The sequence below is a fragment of the Gadus chalcogrammus genome, chromosome 14, assembly GCF_026213295.1.
Source record: "Gadus chalcogrammus isolate NIFS_2021 chromosome 14, NIFS_Gcha_1.0, whole genome shotgun sequence".
Taxonomy (NCBI): domain Eukaryota; kingdom Metazoa; phylum Chordata; class Actinopteri; order Gadiformes; family Gadidae; genus Gadus; species Gadus chalcogrammus.
The window spans coordinates 23219715-23235673 of NC_079425.1; the positions used below are offsets into that span (position 1 = coordinate 23219715).

The following is a 15959-nucleotide window of genomic DNA, read 5'->3' on the forward strand; positions in this document are numbered from 1 at the left end:
GGACGAATATGTCTGTATGCAGTCCAACAGCAAAAGAAAATAAATATAAACAAAAGACAAAAAACCCAACCCCCTAGCCAAAACACCTGCCAGCCAACGCCTTTTCTTAAACAACGGGAAGTTTTGGAGTGTCTGGACTGAAGGTAATGACCTGTACTTTAGAAGTTTACATCTTGGACGTGACGCCATGCCTGGGTGAGCATGCAGTATGTATTCCTGAGTTTACTTCTCCAGAGAACAAAAGGGCGTCAGGATGTAAAAAACGTCCACCAATTTATCTTCTTAAACCCATGCTTCTGATTTGTGATTATGATTGCCCGTGTGGAAATCCTGTGTGGAGTACGCGAAAAGAAGAGATTACATTGGGTGTCAAGTGGAATGGCTTGTACAAATAATCAATTATCTGAACCAAATTGTACATTATAAGCCCGTTGTGGCCACTTCTTTTAATTTCGGTAGACGGACTGAGGTTACGACAAACTCCACTTCAAAACATGAGGAATAACTTGGGACGGGGCTAAGCATCTACGCTGGTAGCTTAGCACACGGAAACGACTACAAGACGGAAAAAAAAACAAAGAACGGACACACATGTAGAATGGCATCCACTGGAATGCTTCTCACGTGTCTCCTGCATATTCACATTTCGTCTTTGACTCAGCTCAATGGGGGGGGGGGGGGGGGGGGGGGGGGGGGGTATGGCAGCGAGGTCTCGGGTGGCAACAAATACCAGAGAGGTAGCGATGGGGGAAGCCGGGTCTGAAGGGTTTTGGTTCAACCGGGGGCATCCTGGTGCAGTCTTAGCGGTGTTGGGTCTGGGACTACTGCTGATGATAATGTGAGACTCTAGCAGTGTTATTAAAACACCTGGGGTAACACAGGATTACTTGTGGACAGAGAGTAAAAGGTCAGATGCTGTGAAGCTAAACTAAAGCTGATCAGGTGTCTTGCTCGGTCGTGCTGACGGAACATCTTGTTCCGCACATCCAGTTCCCTCGATTGGGTAAGGATTCGTAAGAGGGGGATGGGACGTGAATAGCCACAATGTCCCTCGGAAACAAACAGGCATCACAGTCAAGAGGTACCATTGAGGGAGAGAAATTAATGTTACGGTCACCAATTACAACTGAGACTCAGAACCCGGAAATAAACGCAGTAGTCGTTTAAAATTACATAAGAAAAATAAAATAGGTTTAAGTTTTCGTAAATTGTTCTTTTACTTATGCAAAAACATCGATTAAGCAGTTTTTCTTTCCTTATTCTTTAAAGTTGCGTCGACTCTGCTGTTAATAGTCAAGGGTATATAGTGACGCAGCCTCTGCCTTGGCAAAGACCTACACACGGTTACATTTAAAAACAGATCCATTTGCAGGAGTACAAATTTACATGTTTACACGTGGAGTTAAAATCAAACTACATTACAGTGTGATTCACTTCCAATCAGAGGCCTCCGTTTGACCCGGTCGCGTACAAGCGGGCTGCCAGGTGCGGTCAGAGGTTCTGTGTGCTGCAGACACGTGGACAGTCCCAGACTAGTTCTGCTGGAGCAGGGACAGAAGCCTCCTCGACCAACGCGGCAGCAGGAGGAGGAGGAGGAGGGCGTGGCCTCGTCGGGGTTTGATCCAGGCCATCGACGAGCCGTTTAATCCCCTTTCCCAGCCGCAGAGCTTAGAATCGTACGGCTGATAGCAAGCTGGCCTCTGGAGCGTAATATCCCAGAGTCTTGGCGATACACAAGATTTTACATGAGCACAAATATGACACAACGTCACCGGGGGGGGGGGGGTCCCCGTGCGGCGGCGGCGGCGCCTCCAGGCCACTAGGGGGCGATACGAATGGTAGTCAGGGGCGATGTGAGGAGGCGGACGTGACACGAGTATTGACCTCATGGCTTGCCTGGGGAAAGGAGGGGGCCTTGTCCGGCGGCCTCGCAGCTCGGTGCTAAGGCTCACACGGTCCCCCCTCCTCCGCTCTCACTCACCACCAAATCACACGGGATGCTCCGCAGCCCACCGCCCGACGCCGGCGGCGGCGCTTCTTCGTGACACGTCAGGAAAAACAAAAAACAGATGAGGCAAGAGGCGCAGGAGAGCGGGAGAGAGAGGTGGAGATTTGATCTCCTGCCAAGCAGCTGATGGGTTTGGGGGTAAGGGGTTGTGCACACCGGTTGGGGATGGGTTCCGAATCCAGGTTCCATAATTTGGTCACAAGAAAGAAATTCAAAAAGTTGGGGGGGGAGGAACCATGTAAGATGTGGGGTCCCAGTGCGGGGGGAGGGGGGAGGGGGTGCCGAGGGTTCCTAGCCATCCTCTTTAGGTGGGGTGTACCAACCTGCAGGGTGAACAAGAACACATGTTCTCACAGCAGGAACAGAGCAGTGTTCTCTGGAATGAGTGGTACGTCTACGATAAGCATGGCTTGGCAGGGAATACACAAACATGCAGCTTGGTTCAACCAAGTTATTATTCAAGTCACATCTCATTCTGATAGCTAAATGATGTACATATTAACAACGGATATATACATACATAACACGGCGCTACTCTTCATTTCTAAATCCCTTACTATACAAACTTTCTTCCGCTCCACTACAAAAATGCCAATCAGCGCTGACGCACCCCTAAAGCTACACCCAGCTGTGTTATTTCACCTCAACCCCGCCTCCTACTTTAAACCACTCCATCCAAAACACTACACCCACTAGACTGCACAGAACAATCTGTACGATTCCGGCTCCCAATCCAACCAGCCAGCCACCTGAGCCAACACCAGACCTCTGCCCCTGGTTCCACTTGGCTGAGCTTTGGTTTGGGCCGTGGTGGCCTGACGTCCATTGGGTGTTGTAAAGTGTGATTCTAGAGTCTAGGGAGGGTGCCACGTCTCACTGCACCGCTAACTTCCTCCTGGACAGGCCACTTTACTGTACGTTAATATTTGCAGCAACAGGAGCTAGTGGGCGGTTTTCTGTACTCCGTAGAGCATGTCCCCCATCACAGAGTGGAACAGATAATGACTTGAGGAAGTTTGTAGAAGGAAAACAAACTGGCCGTTGACCATTTAAAAAAAAAAAAAAAAAAAAGAGTACCGGTACATTGTAAATTGTAAATGTCTTCTGACCACGAATTTAAATAAATAATGTAGATGGCCAGCATTGGGTAACAGGATAAACTCGCCGTTTTAAACTTGATGATCGCACTGAGATAGAAGGCATCCAAGGAGACAAGGAGATTTTACACACATCTAAGGTGTAAGACACGAGTGAGAGGACTCCATGACACCAGGGAGCCGTCAGGTTAACCTGACAGACTCAATGTACCCTGTTGCTGCAGCTAGTTCACTGAACCGCTTGGACAACCGCCAATGTCATTAAGAAAATGTGCATGATTTTTTTTTGGGTGAGATTCCTGTGAGGATAAGTATCTTGATTTGTATCTTCTAGGATTCGGTTGCGATTCACAACTTTCAGGAGAATTTTTTTTTCTTTCTCCTTAGGTTTGATGCAATCCTTTGACATAAACTTTTCAATTGTAAAAACGACATAATCCTATGCACACTTTACTCTGCTATATAGAATCGGAATCAGGAAATATCGGTCAATGTTCCTTTACAAGTTACCTGTTCAAAGCCTTTTTCTGCAGAGATTAGAGCAGCTAACCATGGATGCAATTCTACCGTAATCAAAGCGAGATTCTCTTGTTCGAAAAAGAAGGGTTACACTTAAAAGCAATTCAAAAGATTAAAAGTAACTTCTTGTCTATTGCTGGTCATGTCAACTTTATATAATTTTGAATTCAGTATGTTCTAGAGAGGCAGACTAAATAATGAGCAGGAGTAGCAGCTGACCCACTTTCACTGTGGGCAGGTTGAATGAGCAGGTAATGGCAAACGTAATGCATTATGTTCTATTCCTTGAGTAGTCATGGTGATGCAAGAAAAAAATATTTTTGTCATTCTTATGGATTCTAAGTCGGAGTAAGGCGGTAACGATTGCTGTCGTTCCTGCTATTCACGCAAAACATGTAATACCAATCATGATGGCTATATCAATCGATTAATGACGCACAGGATAATGTTGTTAACTGGCATTACGTCACTGCCAGCGTTCGTACTCCAATGTGTCGACAGTGGGATAGGGTTTCTGTAAACAAGGTTAGCATTGCTACGTCTGTGAAATAGGAGACAAACACTCACCATTCTTTTCGTGGATCTGAACCAGGGATTTGTAGGACTGTTGTGCTCTTGCAAGGTTGTACTGGTTCTTGAGAAGTCAGAAGGTGATAGTTAGAAGTAATTCGGTCATGTAGAAGCAATCGCTCACTCAAGCATTAAATAGGACAGGTAAAGACACCAAAACGACCACAGTATCATTCGGTAGCCCATCTATTGCCATCTCTCCTCAGAACGCATGCCCAACCTGAGACACAGGCCTCACTGTGTGGGATACAGTGAAGCGTACATGCGTAGGATATTTCAGATGCTGATTGCAGCCCACACTCCATTAGACCTACTCCAACACACTTTACCTCGTGGGAGAACTGGTTGAACCGACCATAGCGCTAAAGATCAACACTCTAACAGCACCCTCTGTCGCGTCAATGAATAACTAAACACCTTGTCCTTCGTACAGGACCAGTTGACTCCCGGCTGAAACTATTAGCACGGGTTCGATATCACTGCCGCAGGCCCGTCTGTGTTGCGAAATTGTCTTGTATGTCGTGTTCTACTTAATGTACGCACTTATTGTTAGTGTGCGTCCTTGCATCTAAAATAGTATCTTATCCTAGCAATCTTTGGTGTACAAGGGGAATGGGTTAACATAGCAATTGTAAGTGCTTGGCACTTGTTTCTATGAACATCCTTACTGTACAGACAGTTATATTGTTGTTTGTCTCTTCTGACAAATGTACTTATTATAAATCGCTTTGGATTAAAGAGTCTGCTAAATTAACTAAACATGAATGCACAAAGTTAGCAATCAACAGGTTTCAGGTTACCTGGGCACATGCACTCTCCCATCTGAGCACTGCTTACCTTATTGGCTCCAAACTGCACTCTGGCTTTTCCTTTGACTAAAGTGGCGTTGATCTGCATGATGACAGACTCTATTGAATAGGCACTACTCCAACCCTGTAATACACAAGCCCAAATGTTAGGTCACAGAGGCTACAAACAGCCTTCCATATAATGTGGTGGAGTGAGTGCGTAATGTATGTATGTATGCATGCATGCATGCATGCATGCATGCATGCATGCATTTGAGCGAGTATGCATGGATGTATGCATGTACGGGCGCAATAGGACCTGCCTGCTTGGTCAGAAGCTCCATGCACAGGGCTCCTCCTCCGAGAACGTATCTAGCCGGACAGACAGACGGACGAGGGGAACAGGGACAACAGCAGGTTCAGACGAGACAGCGGATGTCTCTGGTTAACATTAAAGAGGAACAGAGGCGTCCATGTGTCAGAAGGTGGACCGACCGGCCGGGCGACTCACCCTCCGGAGAGAACCGGGGAAACCACTCGCACGAACGGAGGATCGAAAGGGAAGTTATCCTGGGGAGAGACAAAGGGGAGGGTGGGGTTGTTGTCGTCGGTGAGATATGCGTGTTGTAGTAGTGGCAGTCATGCTGAACTAGAACAGCCCCGGGTGACTTCTACATACTTTATATGAGAAGTTGAGGAGTATGTAGTCCATCCCCTCCTTTTCCTTAAGCACCTGGAGATCACTGTGCAGAGGGCTGTCTGGGTCCACTCTGTGGCGACGGGGAACACACGCGTCGTTCAGGACAGCGTCGCACGCGACTCATCCCAGATGGGGAACTCGGAATGCGTGTGTAATCATGGGGTGATTTGTGCAACGAATACCATCGGCAGTGAGTGACGCAGAAACAGGTGACTTACGTTCTCAGCTTGACATGCCATTCATAGAGGCTGTCGTTGACAAGCTCCACCGAGTAGATACCTACTCACGGAGGGAAGGAGAGGGTTACATCCAAGGGCAGACTTTACTAATTGGACACAAGGCAGATGATGTGAGAGTAGGTTCTGGTGTGTTCTGTTGTCGGTGTGTACCCGTCTTGTAGCTCTGGGATCGGTAGATCTCCCTCAGCTCCTTCATCAGCCGGTCCGAGGCCTGCACCGAGCCAGAGACAGCACCCTGGAAAGATAAGTAAAGAAACAATAGAAACCAGTCGAAACAACACTGGCTGCTCTAGAGGCTTTCACAGCCCAAGAGGAAAAGCAGTAAACAGTCCACTAAAATAGAACCTACCGCTAGAATCTGTAATGGATTACCGCTCTAACATCAAACACATTTTATTTTAATTAAATTCAAACAACTTTTATTCACTTGACCATTTCAAAATATTGTGTGTTTCTGCTCATTTCCAAGAAACAATGTTGTTCTCATTGTATCCGGGATTGTAGAGTAATCCCTAATTGAGAACCAGTTTGACAGGGCATCTTCACATTTTGACACGTTAATAATCCAAAACCAGCCCCACGGCCAAATCAGGGAAATCAACGCCTGATCTGGCTGGAACAGGTTAAATCTGTGTGCGTGTGTCTGCAGTGCATTGAAGGGCAGAATAACCTGAAGGGACTGAACCAGCACTGTACTCTTGGAACAAAGACACCGCTCTCTGCGTATTGTTAGCCCTTCACAAAGCCTCAGCACGTCTGTCATTACAACAGGAAACAAGCACCTGACAACGACCCAATCCTGGGTCCACACACACACACACACACACGTGTGTGCGAGGCAGCGACACACTACTGACCTACAGACTAGTGTACATAAGCTAGACAGACTACTAGTATCCATGGCATGCTCCCCACCCCCCAGAGAAGTAGGAAAAGGTGACCTTACCGAATGAGCACTTACGTTCAAGTGGTCCTGCCTCTGGTTCTTGCGGATCTTCTCCAGGATGGCCAGGTTCTCCTTCTCGATGCCGTCGTCCTCCGACTTCTTTCCGTCCACCGGCTCCTCCTCTTTCATGTCGTAGTGGTCGAGGTCCTCGATGTCCTGTTGGGTTCCAGGTCAAAACACGCGTTACTGGCCTGCCACATCCACAGCCCGATGGAGCCTAGTATACAACGCCACCCGGGCTATTGACAGTTCAGTGTTGCCCGTCTGGTGGACGTTCCCGAGCCCCATAGACCCCCGAACCGTTCGCCCACCCCCCCAGCCCCATAGACCCCCGAACCACCAGGTCTGAACCAGCCATGTTAATCTCCGTGGTGACCTTGATTAGCCCAATGTATGCACTGATCACTGCCTATGGACACTCAATGGACAGCGCCAAAAATCTATGTTTAGATTGAGTCCTACACTTTATATATAAACTATGATAAATTCTTATTCCCATGTCCATCTTCCCAATCCTTACTGTCTTTGGAACTGCTGCTAGTGAATTATTTTCAACTGTTAAGTATATTTCCGCCTTATTCTTTGCCATTTGTTTAGCTTGCTTATGGCTGCATTTTATTGTTAAGAATGACCCTGTGTTATAGTGTGCATCTGATAATAAGGAAATTACTTGCATCAATTTGGAAGGTTAAGTCACTTTTGGAAAATGAAGGTCCAGTGTTTACAGAAGGTGACCAGGCTGGACCAATGCCTTGATGTTTTGATTTGATATAGGAAATGAAATATATTTATTAAATTCCTAGTCCACAGGATGGGGAAGTATGCAATAGAACTTCATCACTTAAGCTGCATATAGTGTTAAGGCCTTTTATGTACATATGAATGGATGGAAAAGGCAAGCACGCATGCCTTGATATTTCAGTCTGTATATAAAATAGCTCCACTGCTCATGTTAGCAGTAGAGCTACTGACTACACAGCCCCTCTGGGAGCAAGGCGCGATGGCTCCTCTGCTTGCTCAGAACCCTTGACAAGATCTTGTCTGAACACAGCTTGAAAAACAGAGTGGGTGTAGAAGAAGATGAAAGGAAACAAAAATATGGACCAAATAAAAAAACAGAACAATGTCTTGGACAGCAAGTATATTTCCAACCCTCATTCCGTCACATAAAATTCAATAAACCATACATTGTGATATCTGTGAACAAGGGAACACCCTTACCTCTCCCATCTCTTCCTCCTCCTCTTCCTCAGAAGTGACCTCGTCTGTCGTCCCATGCTGAAAGACAAATCAACACATCAATTAATTAATTCATAAATTAATGCATCAACTAGCACGAGTGAAGTAACATAGCTCGAGGCAGAACCACTGGGCCCGAGGGTCAATCTGTAGGGAACAGTGCCTCTGGCTGCTGGTGACCAAAGGCAGAGACGATTGATCTGCTCAGAGCATGCACCTCATCATACGCTGGTCAGCTGTGATGCAGGCCAGGCTGGCTCTGCAGTGAACATGAGCAGACTTGGCTCGCCTCGGTCCGTGCCATGTCTATAAATATACACTTTTCATCCACAATCAAAAACGAGCCCATTGGCCCGTCATGGGCGATGGCTTGACGAGAGTGCATCAGGCAGCCTTGCCTTTCGGTCGGGCCCCACTGGCCCTGCAGGTAGGGGCTGGTCCAGCATCTCCACATCGGGGTGCTGGGGGAGGTTGTACAGGCGGCAGAGATCACAGATGAGCTTCTTCAGCTGCTGCAGAAGCTGGGGGATAAAACAGAGACGGATGTTTGAGATACAGGCCTGTCTTGCGAAAAACATCGGACAACAGATATACAGTCTCTGGCCTAGATAGATTGCTGCATGGCTTTGTAAAAATAAAAGGAGGACATGTATTGACTAAGAGCAAGGGACTGCACCATATGTCTATAGTTTATAATTCATTGAATTGTTTGTTATTCCAACATATTGCTAACATAAACCAGTTGTGAACATAAGTTAATTGTGAAAAAATTATGCATGAAAAAAATCATTACTATTAAGATTGGACATATTGTAATTTGATTAACCTCAACCTGCTGTATACAATACATCAATGCAACAACAAACCACCACAACTACAACCAGTGTCTATTTAGAGAGGCTGATCTAACTTTTCAATACTACTTGTCACATTTTGCACATAATGAGATTAGACATTGTGCAAGGTGTCGGCAATAAACATTCCAGCAAAACATAGCTGACAACAAACTCACAGAATAAATACAATTATATAAAGTGGACTATAGGGTGTTCAAAAGCAATAAGTACAGTCGGTCTAATCTGAAGAATGCACCTACTGACACAACATTATGGTGGCTCATTGCCCACCAGCAGGAAATAAAGACTACAAAAGCCCAGAATTACGTCACCATGGTACGACAAAAACGATGTCAACAGATTGTGATGACAAAGGATTTCTAAAAACGCTGGGGCCTGAAATGAACAATTCTCAGCCGGCCACCACCGTGTATGCAGTGGATAAACGCAGACCGGTATACCAACCAATGTATTGCCTCTTCTGACATCCTCCAACCGCTCCAAGACTTGCGTTAGGCTGGGGTCATCGGAGTCTACGAACCATATGGGCGGTGTGGACGGATAGGACTCCTGGATAGAGATTACATCACATCAACACAACAACGCAGCAACATTTGATAGAACCAGATTGTGCACTTGAACTGTCTGTTGTGTAACGTCCTGCCACACTGATCCGTTCCGATCTGAAGTTCACAACACTACACACAATCATTTCGCATTTTAACCCAACAGTTCGCATAATAACACAACTCAACATCCCACACACAAAGACGACAAATAAAATGAGCCCAGTGGCTGTTTGTAAAGCGGGGCTAGCTGCTAAGTGAAGCTAACTAGGCTAACGGAAGCTAGCCAAGCCGGGGACAACAAGGGCTGGGGTTCGTGCCATCCACCCACCGTGATGTTACAGTGGATAATCAGCAGCTTCTCCCCCGTCACGTTGAACTGGCAGCTCAGTTCGTCGGGCTTCCAGTCGATGATCCTGAATCGTTCATGGTTCGGGTCGAAAATGGACTCCAGGAACTTCAGCTCGGCCTTAAGCCCCGACACCGACATGTTCCACCGCGCATCTCCGGCCGGGCCGCCGGGGGGGGACGGGGATCGGCGGGCAGGCAGTTGCGGTGGAGCGGGCGGGTGCCTGGAGAAGGGAGAGGTAGCCTCGCCTCGCGTCGTCCCAGTCCTAACAATTACTAAACACTTAAATTATGATAACTAATAATAACTTGAACACAACGACGACGACACCCGAGGTGCTCTGTTATCGTCAACAACCCGTCCGGTCTGATGTCTCCTCGCGGGTCTGCCGCTGTTGATTAGCTCGCTACGAAGCAGCTAGCCGCTAAGCTACGAGCTAGGCTAGCTCCACCTCCGCTGATTTGCTCCGAGTTTAGCCTGCTACATGCTAGCGGGCTCGTCCCCTTGTTGTTGTCGTCTATTGTTGTGTCCGATCACTAGATCGTCCGCATCGTAGCTAGCCTCGTTCCCGGACCACAGCCCTCTACTGTCCACTGCAGGGTCCAGCAGTAGCTCAGTGTCACACTTCCAACACAACACAGTCCCCACCAGTCCGAAGATCACAACTTGTAGTCCGACGTGTGGTTCGTTTCGCTGCGTTGCCACCCGTGTTCAGCTGAAGCTTATTGTGGGGTTTAAAGATGGCGTCGTGCGGCTCCTTGCTCCCGCAGCGTCCCAGCATGCACCGCGAGGGGGGGGGGGATTCTAGGCAGAAAGTTTGTTTTCTAAAACTGTCATTTCTCAGACGTCTCCTTCTAATCTTAAAATAGCACGACTTCAGGAACAATAACATAATATGGGGACATATTTTCTTTACTTGCTAGACTGTATACTCTCTATAGGAATGGCCAAATGAGGTATAAAATACCAAAAAATATTAACAAATTATTTAATTAAATGGGGCCCCGTATGTAGCCTTTTGTCTATTAAAATGTACATTCAGATCAGAAGGCTTTTAGAACTTAGTTTTCAAGCCCAGTTATTTTCAAGAGAATATATTTGACAATAATTATTTTACTTTCAAGTATTATGCAACAACTTATGTTGTTAATATCTCTACACTTTTTAAATACCACCATGATCTCAGCCTCAAGCCTACATATGTTGCTTTGGAGAAAACGTTGTGCTAAATTACAGAATGATAATGTTAATAGAAACATACTGACTGGCTGCTAGCTTTGCTGTGGCAAAACATAGTGGCAATCATTTATGTTAAGTTATTAAGCAGACAACTTGGTTAACAACCTCTCCAGTGGATTCAAGATCAGGCCTTTCAGTCCATATTGGAGTGCTGCATTAAAAGCTTCATTAAAAATATATACTTTTTTTTTCTACAGGATGGTTGAAGGAACAAAGAAACAAACGTTAGTCCTTATGTCACTGGCAACTAGTGTGTTGGCGGGAGAGATTAGTCTTCAGGTGCCTTCTAAAGCGATAGGGACTCCAACCTTTGGGGAGCAGGTTCTATCATCGAGGTACCACACATGAAAAACACTTTGTCTGTTGTGCCTAGCAGAAGAACAAGAAGATGGTATACTAAGGATCAACATATTTTACATCAAGAATAGCAGGATCTTGGTGCTATGGCTGCACATATGAACATCTGATTGGAATGTGGGAGGGATGATGAAGAGAAGAGAAGGTTCTCAATTCTTCCACTTGAATACCCTTTTCACCTTTCATTCTTCAAGACATATTTTGGGTTACTAAAATGCCCACTGTGTAATCTAATTGGACTGTCCAAGTATTCTTCACACTTGCACAAAGTGCTCTAGATATAATGGCTATGGCATATTATTAATAATTTGCACATCGTACAATCAACTTTTCTTGATCAGAAAAGATTAGATCCAAGAAAACAAGACAACAGTACTTGGGTAACAACACACTATTATATGATCAGAGAACTGATGCATTCGCCCTACCACTAGATGGTAGCAGACACAAACGGCATTTATTTTCTGTAGTTAACGGTCAGGTAACGGTCAACTTGTGTTTGGTACATGCATCTACATCTTTTGAGCTTGGAGAGACGTATTTAAATCTAAATTTTCTGTAGTTCAAATTGACAGTTACGGTCAGCTTTAAAAGTCATTACCCTCACATCAACAATTTCCCTGCAAACCGTTTATTTCCAACTCTTTATCAACCATCCATCTTGATCAACACTATCGATGTTCCTTATTCTACTAATATTGGAATACCAGACCCTGCAACCCTGAGGTAAACTTGGCTCTGATTGGAGGTCGAAGGAATTCTTTGTCGAAGAAACATGAATTATTCATGTCACATAGAGCCACAGAGAAGGAAATGGTTATCCCAGACCCTTTTATTTCACCACATTCCCCCAGTGTGGATTTACACAATTGAGTCACCCATTTTTAGATGACAGTAACAGTCTAATAACAATAAGAAACCTGGTGGCCAATACGGGTACTATAGCCAATAATTACAGGAAATTATGAAAAAGGGCACCAACTATAATTTGTCGAGGGGAGACAACACAAGAGTACTCAAGTACTTAAGTACTTAATAGTACTTAAGTACTTAATAACTAATCAGTAATAACTCTAGCGGGACCATCCATCTTGATGAAGGTGGGCCATGTGGTGAATCTTGCAGGTGACTGGTGTGGTAATCTGGACAACCAACGCCTCATAGCTTATCTTAATAGCACTCAAACTGTTGGTCCAGCAGTGAGAACAGAGCTGTCTCCACACCTTTCACTAACGGACACGGCAGGTTCAATAACCTGAGGGGCAATTTTGCTGAATTTATTGTGGTCAATTGCCAGCCGCCTTATTTCTGAACTTACTTTGTGTTGGACACAGATGTGGGATATTATGGCTGATGTGGTCCGGTCAGCAGCTTGGCTGATGTCTCAGTTTCTCTGGAAAGGCCAGGGTTTCACTCCACTTCACAAGGTAATTCATTTCTTCAGCCATTTGGCCGAACGGCTGCAAGTGGCAGACTTTCCTTGTTGTATATTACATTACAACGGAAAGTGTATCTCATCTCAGGGCAATAAGCTATAACGTGGAACATCGTATGTACCGCAGTGCTCTTGAGGGGAAAACACAATTGTTACGTTTTCCAGATTGAGCTCACTTATGATCAGATCAATAACATTCAGTCTTTATTGGTGTGTAATCAGCACCTATTCATCTCGGAATAAACACCAATGAAAAGTGTTGTGATAACATTGTAATTCCTTATATACTGGTTAAAGCATGTTTATGTTAGCGTATGTAGCACGCAAGGACAATAGAAAGGCCAATAAGATATTGAGTGAATGTTTTAAGAGGAGCATGCAAGGGATTGGCAGTCCAATGGAAGGCCTTCCAACATTTTAAGATACATAATAATGCATAATACTTTCTTGGCCATGTCACGAAAGCATTTGCAATCAATCTCTTAAGACAAATGTCTTAGCTGTGATTGTCTTTCCCATCTTGTTTTATGAGCAAACAGCAGATTGGTAGTCAGTCACATCCTGCATGTGCCTGCACTCATAAAGAGGAAGAGCGCCGTTGTCCGTTATTAATGCTCTTCCTCTGTCCTCCATCTGCCCTGGTGAGGTAGTGGATTAAATCCCCGTCTTCATCGGATCCCCTCAGTCCGTCCCCAGAAAGGAGGAGCAAATCATCTCTCAGCGTTTACAACCTTTATTATATCTTTATGATGAAGGCCCCTGTGCCGTTCTCAGGAAGACCATGAAATGCACTCTGAGGCTCTCGTATACTCTTAGACTCATATCCCGTATCTTGTGTGTCAGGCCTTATTTACTGCAGTGTACACACCAAGCCATCCCCATGGTTATTGTCTTTATGTTAAAAAAAAAATCATTATAGTCCACTGAATAGCTTTATAATGAAATTGCAAATTAATGCACAAATTGTTCCTCCAGACGTTAAGTGCATAGTATTAGGTTTAACAATTCGGCTTTATTAATGAAGTTCAGCCAGCTCAGACGCAAGACCCTCTTTTAAGATGAATCACCGGAAGGAATTCACAAAACAACTGACACATCTGCATTCCCAAATTGCTGATTAAACCTGTCATCTTCAGCATAGCCTGCAGCTTGAAGGAGATTCAGGAGTTAGAGGTAAAAAAAAACAGCAACTTTATGCAGTTGGAACCGGAAGGACATGAACCAGAGTCTAGACGTCTAGAGGAGATGAGGAAGGGAGAGAAGAGAATACGCTGTGTGATGTCTCAGTTTTACTGCAAACAGATGTTTAGAAGGCCCAAGCATAAGACCTGTTTGGCTGGCAGACATGAGAGGCCACGCCTAGATTAAATTAGCACAGAGGACAAATGGAATTTAAGACATGGTTTGCATGGTCTGGCCAAGGGCGTCTGCAGAAATGAGTGCAACAACACACACACACACACACACGCACACACACATGGGCACACACACACACACATACACACACACAGACACACACAAATTGATTCACTCATCTCTGCTTTCGTGATTGAATAGCTTGTGCAGCAAAATAAAAGCTGTCTCTATCGTAAACATTTTGTTGGTTCCCCCTTACACATATATTAGTGAGTCTGCAAAGACCTTGGGAACACACACAATATGCATCTACCTGGGGCCCACACACACACACACACACACACACAATGTCCCTCTACCTGAACAGGAGCTTCATCAAGAGAAGGAGCTTTGTCCAATCAGCTTCTCTGTTCTGCAGCTACATACAGCCCGCCCGTGATTAGCTGATTACCTCTGCCCTCCATACATCCTCTTGTGTCCAGACAGGCAACACTCAGCCATCACTCAATAATCCACCCGAACCTGCCTGCTGGGAAGCTGATGGCTGATAAAGATGACAGGCTGTGTGATCCAGTGGTTGCCAAGGGTGACAGCACAGAATTCTCTCTCTCCCTCTCTCTCTCTCTCTCTCTCTCTCTCTCTCTCTCTCTCTCTCTCTCTCTCTCTCTCTCTCTCTCTCGTGTCATAGTTGTAGCTGTAATATGGATGGTGTATTGAACTACTCAAAGCGGACTGTAGCTAATCACCTGACGCCATTAACCGGGGATAAACTTAGAATATCCAGGGGCGATAAGGAGTGTGGCATTGGTGATGCTGCAACTTAACACGTGTATAGCCTACACATTGCCTGGCTCTCACCAGCAAGGTATTGACCTCACAACAGCTCAGGTCCTGCACCGGGGAGCAGGTAGCCCTCAGTCTGATGATATGCCTTTGATCACTATCAGTCTGATAATGAGATATGGCTCATTATCAGACTGATAATAAGCCTTGGCTGGGGTGCTGCGAAAAGGATAAAAGCTGTAAGCAGCTGGCCTCCAATGCTCAAGAGAGCCAAAAATCTTCCACATTCCTATTAAATATTCTCTCTTTTCTCCTTCCCTTTCAAACAAGGAACATCAAAAAGGGCGATTTTCCTGTGTGTGTCAGTGTTCAGTTCCAACTCTTATGACTTGTGGCCGATCCAGCAACAGCTATACGGATGCCACGGGCATCCGCGGCATACTGGTGAAGGAGTCGGACTGGTAACTGGAGGGTGGCCAGTTCGAATCCTGAAAAAATCCACGGATGAGGTGCCCTTGAGCAAGGCATCTGAAACCCCCACCTGCTCCCCGGGCGCTGCACTGCGGCAGCCCACTGCTCCGGTAGTGCCGGTGTGCCCCCATGTGTGTGGACCTCTGTGTGTGTATGTGTTCACCGGTTACCCGGATGGGTCAAAAGCAGAGAAAGAATTTCCCCCTAAAAAGGGATGAATAAAGGACTTAACTAACTAACTTATAATAAAGGACGGCACCACGGCCTTGCTCTGTTGCGGTTTTCGTCTCAAACTTCTAGGAAACCCCTTTTCTAAGCACATTAACATCTCCTCTGGGCCAGAAGGAACTGATGTGATACAACAGATAATTCTCAGTCTTGTAAATCCAGTCATGTAAAAGTCATGTATTTGTTGTTTTTGTCATCAACATTGTGTATTTATCAAGAACACAAAGGTACTG

General features: G+C 45.5%; 1 protein-coding gene across 3 annotated transcripts; it reads right to left on the reverse strand.

The window, feature by feature from the left end:
* Window positions 1–694: 694 nt before the first annotated feature.
* Window positions 695–10610, reverse strand: LOC130403052 (ubiquitin-conjugating enzyme E2 Q2-like). 3 transcript variants are annotated; one of them, XM_056607178.1, is made up of 13 exons: window positions 9840–10610; window positions 9408–9512; window positions 8505–8627; window positions 8089–8145; window positions 6883–7023; window positions 6072–6156; window positions 5901–5961; window positions 5662–5752; window positions 5494–5552; window positions 5306–5354; window positions 5032–5127; window positions 4192–4258; window positions 695–2331 (listed from the first exon to the last, which is right to left on the reverse strand). In XM_056607178.1, the coding sequence occupies exons 1-13, from the start codon at window positions 9996–9998 to the stop codon at window positions 2300–2302; spliced, it is 1125 nt and encodes a 374-aa protein (XP_056463153.1). In that variant the 5' UTR covers window positions 9999–10610; the 3' UTR covers window positions 695–2299. The 3 variants fall into 3 exon arrangements, with proteins under 3 accessions (XP_056463153.1, XP_056463151.1, XP_056463152.1); XM_056607176.1 differs by having other exon boundaries at window positions 6868–7023; XM_056607177.1 differs by lacking the exon at window positions 695–2331 and having other exon boundaries at window positions 2349–4258; window positions 6868–7023.
* Window positions 10611–15959: the final 5349 nt, after the last annotated feature.